General features: G+C 43.3%; 1 protein-coding gene across 1 annotated transcript in view; it reads right to left on the bottom strand.

Moving 5' to 3' along the window:
* Positions 1-3256: 3256 nt before the first annotated feature.
* ASB11 (ankyrin repeat and SOCS box containing 11) overlaps positions 3257-8154 on the bottom strand; it is a 13286-nt gene continuing 8388 nt past the window's right edge. Inside the window, exons 5-8 of the mRNA XM_005426166.1 lie at positions 8005-8145; positions 7651-7785; positions 6560-6751; positions 3257-3381 (exon numbers count right to left, since the gene is read on the bottom strand). Coding sequence (XP_005426223.1) covers positions 3257-3381; positions 6560-6751; positions 7651-7785; positions 8005-8145 — 593 coding nt within the window. The remainder of the gene's footprint in view (positions 3382-6559; positions 6752-7650; positions 7786-8004; positions 8146-8154) is intronic.

Below are 8154 nucleotides of genomic sequence, written 5' to 3'. Positions count from 1 at the left end.
ACACTTTTTAATTTCATTCTCTGAATGACAAATTCAACTGACAGACAGAAATTCAGGGACTGGCAGATCTGCTGTGGAAAGTTGAGTCCTAGAGAGGATGGAAGACAGTTAAATGCCAATAGCAGAGCCGCCCTGTAGGAACAGAGGTCACCTTGAACCCAACAGGCTGGTCAGGAGATCAAATTTTTGGAGCCAAAGCAGAATGAAACTTCTTTTCCTAGCTACCTTAAGAAATATTGTTTATTAAGCCCTCCCAAAATGTGTCAGCCCATGTGTACTCACTGTTGTATGTCCCCCAGGACATGGCCCATTGGCCAGAATGCTTGCAGAGAAAACTCTGGGAAAAATTAATCTCAAGCTACAGGGAAAGTTATGGAGCTGGGTTTTGGGCAAGAGACTGAGAGAGCTCTGTACAGCAGTGGGATTCCAGCACATACAAATGTCTGTATCCCCAGGCAAACCATACCTTACCCAAACAACTGATTTCAGTCAATGATCATAGAATGACGGAGAAGGCACCACTTCTTTTAAAGAAAAGAGACCATGTGAGATTAGTTTCCCTTCTGCTACCTTCAGAAAAGCAGCTGACAGATGTTTTCCAAAGTCATTTTGAAAATTCACCAAGACTCAGTAGCCTCATAGAAAATTGTCCCAGTCTTTCCTTATCCCCACATAAGATGGCAGTTTTGAAAAAAAAATTAAATACTTCCTCCAGCTATTTCCTCAGTATTTCCGTGGATTGTTATGACACAAAGCACAGCCAATGAGAATTAAATGGGTAACTTCTTAATTTGAGGTAAGATGAGGTAAGAGCAAGAAAGTCCTAATGAAGTGCTAATGAAATTTCTTACTCTCAGGACTTCTGAACTTCTAAATTATTAAAACTGTCAGACTCTCTGATATACAGAGTTTCAGAGAGAAGTAAGTCTCCAGGAAGAAGGAAAGGTAAGGTGATTTTTTATGGGAAGGTAATATCAGGAATAAATATAAAGAACCTTCTCCTGCTTCTTGAGACAAAACTTTCTGAGAGGCTGAGTAGACTTGGCATTTTTGTAATGGAGATACATATTTTTTTCAATTTAAAATCCCATGCAAGTGAAATACTGCTTTCATTGATGATCACAGAAGGAAATCAATTCAGTATTACACATTTTGAAATAGATCCCATAAATTGCCTTAGCCCCAGATTGCAGTGCAAGTCTAACAGCTCACACAGCTGAGGCTCTGTCTCTCTGTTTAGAGAGCAGAGAGTATTCTCACTGCCACTTTATTAGCAGAGCAGGTGAGTTTGCAGTGAAGATAGAACTGAGAGGGATCTGCTGACATCAGATTAATATAGACATTTCTTTCTTGATAGTATTTGATTTTCAAAGGCTCTTGAGAATTTAGTGTTCAAATCTCTGAGATTCATGATGTATTATACCATACAAGGTCATTGAAGTCACTGACAACTTTATGGGCAATAGCTCTTGCCATCAGATAACATTCAATATGTGCAAACACAGGCTGAAAACTGCATCCATTTTTGGCTGTAATGCTGAAGGTCCAGTCTCATGAGCTGCTGAGAGCTCAATTTATCTTACTTGTGCTGAATTAATCATAAAGAAGTATGGGAAACATTAGACCTTTGTCTCAGAGAGACTGTCATGGTGACATTAAGGGATTATTAGCATTGAACCAGAGACTGCTGCTGCTGGAGCAGGGACAGGAACCTGAATGCTGCTGGAAGCCAGTCCTGTATCCAGACCCCAGGAGTCAAATTCACTCTGACTTAAGAAGTATGGGCAGTGAAAATTGGTGCCAGTACACCTCACTCATAAAGAAACCAGTACATTTCACCTCTTGGACCTGTGAAGTTGAGCAAAATGGAGACAGAGTCATTTTAATTCTGCTTCACATTTTGCTACAACTAGTGAAACGCCATTGCCTGTCTCATGGCAGAAGTTTACCAAAAGTTGGCTCTGAAGAAATGTTTTGTTCCCCAAAAGAACCTGCCCAAGAAAAATAAATAAACCTTTACAAAGTCAAACAGGCAGTGCAAGTGTCACTGTACACTGCATTTTCAACTCAAAGAGGTGAATGCTTTCAGCTGTGCTGTTTTCAAGCTACTAATCCTCACATTATTTAAACTAATACCACAATGGACAATTATAACACTCTAAAAATCCTTTCTTCTAGGGAGGTAATTAAAGCCTCAGACAAGCCTGCAAATCACTACTGGTGAGGAAAATTCAACAAGAACAACCTTTAGGTGATGCACAATCATCTTTAGTGGCCCTGCTTCTCTTCAGCTCCACAGTCCCAGGACTTACCTTGAGAAATGTCAAAGCATGCAAAGCCAAAAAGAAAAAAAAGCAGCAGTCTTTCCTTTGCCTTTTTTTAAACCTTGCAAAGGATGGACATTGAAATATCACTTACTATGCCTATAAAAACATTTGAAGTTCTGTGATGGAATTAAGCCATGAAAAAATGTTCATGTAATGAATACAGCCAGATCTCAGGTGACATAATTTTGGAAGGATTTTTTCTGGAAGAGATGAAAGAGTTTTTTAAGACTTTCACACAGTTTTGTGGGTTCACTCCAAACCCCTGCACTTGCTTTCATAACATCACTTGTACCTCCAAGGACAAGGTGTGTTAGCATGGGAATAGCTGTGCTCAGGGCTCAGGGATGGACAGTGGCTGGACAGGCAGAGACTGCTGGAAGTTGATAGAGCTCCAGTAGACAATAGGAAGGAGATGAAGGGATGCAAAATCAAAGCTGATAAAAGATGTGCAGTATATTGTATACGCCTGATGTCCATTACTGAAAGGTTTCATTTTCACATAATAATAGAAGAAAAATATTCACTGCCTTGATTTTGACATTGAGATTGGATAGACAAAGGGAAGAAGCTGCACAGATATTGCACAAATAAATATAGCCCCAACTGCAGGGGAAATCTCTGTGTGTAAGTGGGTGAGTGGACGTGTGCATTTGCACCTACAAACCCGTGCCAAGTGAGCTGGTTATGTATTAGAACTTCTCAGGCTGGTGTGAGTCCATGTGGCAATAGATTGTGAGGGAACTGCATCCATGATACCGCTCACTGCCTGTGAAAAGGTGTTTCCAATTTTCACTGTCACATAGCAGCCAAAGTTTGGTAGCCACAGAAGACAGCAAATGATGCCTTTGATTTTTTTTTTCTTTGATATAACAAACTTGGAGTAAAAAAGCATTTGTTCCTCTTTCTTTCCCAGTCTAAGGCAGTCAGACTTATCGATGCAGGAGGAAATTCTCCAGTGGCTCAGGCAGGTGCAGCTTGGGGACTGAGCAGAGGCACGACCGGCCCAGGTGCCTTCTGATGCACAACCTGCACAGCTGGGCCAGGCTGGCAGGACCTGGGGAGATAAAAGTCAAGAATAAGCACCCTCGAACCCACCACCAGTATGAGTCAAAGCAGCAAACACCAGCAAGATTTGCAACTCACCCCAAGCACTACACAATGACTTGCTGAGGTCAGGGAGAGTTAGGTACATTATTGTTTGTATTACAGTTGTGTTGTCAGAGTTGGTTCAGCAATTTGAAAACTATGAGCATCAAACACTTTTTTCTGAATGCACAGTTAGGCTGTTTGGCATCTTTTCTTGAGCAAACACCTGAAAAAGTATCTGCATTGGCGAGAGAGAGAGCTCTGGAATGCAGAGTCCCTGCTCAGGATATAAGAGAACTCCCAGCAGTTTTGTGAGGATAAAGGATAAGTACAGTTAATTGTTCATATATACAGAACATGCTTTTTCCAACTACTAGTGTCTCAGCAGGTATCTGCACCAGTAGTATCTGCAACTATGCCTTTTTACATGACCACAGTCTCAGAATATTTATGTTTGTCAGTCAGTCCACCAATGCCCCTCAAAACATTTCTTTCTGTGACATCTAATTTTAGCTAAATCTGACTGAAGGGAAAAATTTTGTAGAAATGTCTCAAAAATAGAATATCTTCATTTTTTTTCAAAAAGACATTTAAGATAAAAAAAAAAAGAAAGAAAAAACGAAGCAACAACAAAAAACCAAGATGAGAAGATGTGAAGTCTTTTTGCCCTTCCCTTGCTGCATGTGAGAACTCCTGTTACACATCAGAGGTCCAGTGGTTGGAAAGCTGTCAGAGGACTCATCCTGGGCAGTGGCTGGCACAGTGCTGCCCAGAGGGGAGCTGCCCCAGGGTTTTCCCTGTAGGATGACCAGGAGCTGTCCCCACCACAGAGCAGGTGAGGGGCATGCCAGGCACAAACCCTCTGGATATGAGGCCCCATTGCTTCTGCAACTGCAGCTTGCACATGCAAATGCACCCTGCTAGTGAAAGTGTCCCTGCCTCCCCTTCATTTTCCTCCTGCCACAGCTGCTCCAGGTGCAGCCTTTACACCTGCCCAGAGGTGCCCAGTTTTTGAACCCTCTCTTGCCCTTCCACTCCAGTTTCTGTCCAAACAGTATCAATCACTGCAGAGTTTGACAAGTAACAGGTAGAGGTGTGGGCTTAAAGGCCTGTGCTTATATCTCGCAGTAAACTTTATAATCTGTGCTTTTGCCACAGGAAAATTTAGGAGCTTAAACAGGCTGATAATGTCCCCTCTGAGAAGAAATTAATAGAAAAATGTGGGATATATAAGAAAGAACTTTTGTACAACTGTCACTGGAAGTGAAGAAAGAAACTACCATCTTCTAAAGCACTTAGGAAAACAGACACATTTTGTATTTCACATCACTTAATAGCTAGTGAGAGGAGAAATTAAAGGCAGCCATGTAAGTAACCTCAGTGGAGAAGTTAGGGGTAGAGAAAACTCTTCAGCCCAGGGTACTTATTTCAGAAGGACCTCAGAAAACACAGAAGTAGGGGAAAAGAGTAGTTGCATGTTAAGCACAGCAAAATATCTGAAAGTGGGACCAAACGTGAAGAAACTGAGGAAACTTCCTGCCTGAAAAACTAAGAGTCAGCTGGAACTGAAATGCCTTTAGAGCCTTTCTGACTGTAAGGGAGAAGAGGGTGACAAGCTGAGCATGGAAATCAAAAGGAAAGTTCAAGAAGAGAAAATTATCAATATTATGATATTTCTTTATCTGCACCAACTCTGATTCACGCAGGGCAATGGCAGCAGGACACTTGGCAGCACTGCCTTTGCTGCCACAGTCTGCCACTGAGCTCTGAGCAACTCAGGTATGGGAACAGGAGTCACACAAGGTGAGAAGCATTCAAACAAAATTCCTCCCAGAAGGTTTTAGACATGACAAATTAAAGCTCTGCATGAAATGTCATGCAGAAAGGGAACAGGACAGAAGGGTATTAAGCCAATGTTTTGTTTCTTCCATAAAGCCCACCTGTGTTCAGAGGGTCGTGACAAAGCCTGTGTGCAACAGTGACATTTATTAATTTACCATGCAAGAGCTGTTTGGAGTTGGGCTTTTTGTGCACATCATGCTTTGGTCCCTGGTGGGTTGTGAGCAGGCTCAGGAAGGTGGGAGGCCCTGCATGGGGGGAGCACCATTCACCCTCCGAGGCAGAAGAGCCTCAGGGGACACAGACCAGCTAAGAGGGTACCAGTGAGCTGGGAAACAGAGATTAGAGGAGGGGGGAGCTAATTCAGCAAGCCCAGAGCACAGGGATATTGCTCTTGGATGCATCAAGTTCTGCCAAATGTTGTGTAGGTGAAAACATCACAAGATCCTGATTTAATTCTGCTCAGAGGTTTCTCCCAGTAAACTGGAAGGAGAATTAATTGCGGGAAGCCTGGAGGTAAACAGCAAAGTGCTGGCCTGATGTTGTTAAGTTGGGGACAGAAGAAAAGACTCTTGTTTTTAGAAGCTGAATTAGAAGGTAATTTAATGAAGGTAGTGGGCTTTTTATAATGTGACTCGCTAAGGTGAGACTTGATTGGTCTCAAAGGAAAAACTTCTCACACTATTGGTGAACTATGAATACTGCACTTTGAGAACTATATTTATAAACAACGGTTACAAAAAGAAAAATAATAAAGTTTTAATTTTTTTCTCTAAGTTTCCCAGAGAAAAATTGTCTCTGTTCTTTCTTCAGCTAAACTGAAAATATCCACACTGGTCTGTGCTGGGATTGCAGCCCCATAAATCACATGGAAGAGCTGTGAAGCTGAGGAGTCACCTGGCAAAGAGCTCTGCTTTCTTCTGGCAGCTGAGGACACACTCACCCATTGAGCCATGGTGCAAGGCTGAACACTGGATGATGGTACCAAAATACTATTTATTAATAAACTTTCATGGTAGTTTTTAACATCAGGAGTGCCAGTAGGTAAATGCATATGATTTTCCTTCAGTAGATAGGAAAAGAAAGCACAGAATAACTGACTGATTTACCTGCTAAAACCATAGCACCAGGTAGCAGATATAGCAACAAAACAGATTTCTGTGTTATGAGTTGGAGGTTTGAAGGCAGCAGAGAAGGTAAGAGAATGCATGTAGAGCATTACTTATAAAAGCAATTAAGAAAATATACTTAGGTAAAGGATACAAATACTGCTTTACTTAAAAAAGGAGAAGAAATTAAACCATTACCTTCTCGAAGCAGAAGTGCCTGCTCCACTTTGCTGTGGGGTGTGGCAAGATCCAGGGCACATTTGAGGTCAGCATTTCTGCATTTTGGGTCAGCACCATAGTCTGTCAGCAGGACAACAATCTCCACGCTGGATTTCCTCGCTGCCGCGTGCAGGGGGGTGTCCAGTCGCTTCCCCACGTTCACGTTGGCTCCTTGGGTGAACAAAGCTCCTGGTTAGATCTGGTGGGCAGCAAGGACTGTCTGAACCTGCACCACACAGGCTGGTTTCCACCAGGAGCCTCACCAGATGAGGGGGATGGATGGCACACAGGATCTCTCACCAGCAGCTGTGCCAAGCTCTGCAGGTCCAACAGCTGCTCCAGCAGAGTGCTCTGGGCCACCAAACCCTGTCTGCAATGCTCAGGATTGAGCAGCCTGACCTTCAACCCAAAACATGTTCAAAGCCTACCATGTGTTCTTTACAGTTGCTAATGGCAACTAACATAACTGATTATGTTAATTGAATTGCCCCCAAAACCTTTAGGTATCTCATTGTAATAAGTCTGGGAGCATAGCAAGCAAAATGCTTGTCCCAGGCTGGCTGGGCACAGCAGGGCCACACTTTGAGCAGGTGTAAGTCAGCTAATGCACACTGACAGCAAAAATTTATGTTAGATCATAGCCTGTGCCTGGACCTGCAGTGATTATTCTTCCAAGCAGCTTTACTGCTGCTCTCATCATCCTCTGAGGAGGAGGTGAAGTTAATGGTTCTGATAAACTGCTAAGTTAAGCAAGAGTTGATTTTGGTCAGTAATTTCAGCCAGCATTTTCTGTGCTTTCTGTTGCCATGCTAGAAAACTAAAATTCTGTTTTCACATTCAGATATACTCAGGGAGTCTAATTAGAAAGACTTTTCACTTAGGAAATCGTAATTTCTTTATCAATACAGGGGAAATTTTTAATGGCCTCAAATGAGTCTGACAGAGCCAGGCTCCCAAACAACTCTTGTGGAAATGACCCATGATGTTTTAAGTAGAGAGACAGCTCAGGGAGACCAGCAGCATTGGCTCACACCACCACAGCTCTCCCCCAGCCCCTTTTCCAGGTGTACCTAGTTCCAAAAGCTTCTTGACACATTCTGTTCTCTGGTACATGCAGGCCATGTAGAGAGGGCTCCCATGCTGTGGGTCTTCTTGGTCAATGTCCACCTCATGGGCCAGGAGGGTCTCCATGCACTCCCTGTGGCCTGTGGAGGGAAGAGCTGTCACTGAATTGCTGCAGAGCAGAACACACCCAGATACAACTGTGAGGCACAAGAGCTGAGAAAAAGCCAAGCCTGTTTATCTGTAATGATATGGAAAGAATCTTCTTTTAAATGCTTAGTGAACGACAAAAGCCGCATTTACCACGTAGTTATTGTTGGCTTCTCTCACACCCTTCACACCCAGAACATCACCTCTCTCACCTCTCTTGGCTGCTTCGTGGATGGGTGAGGGCAGGTGGTTGCCCAGCTGTGCCTTGGCCCCGAATTCCAGCAGCATGCTGACACAGGCTGCGCTGCCGCTGCAGCAGGCGTTGAACAGCGGAGGCAGCCCGTCGATGGGGGCTGCGTTTC

The sequence above is a fragment of the Geospiza fortis genome, unplaced genomic scaffold (assembly GCF_000277835.1).
Source record: "Geospiza fortis unplaced genomic scaffold, GeoFor_1.0 scaffold285, whole genome shotgun sequence".
Taxonomy (NCBI): domain Eukaryota; kingdom Metazoa; phylum Chordata; class Aves; order Passeriformes; family Thraupidae; genus Geospiza; species Geospiza fortis.
This window is presented reverse-complemented; position numbering and strand designations above follow the sequence as displayed.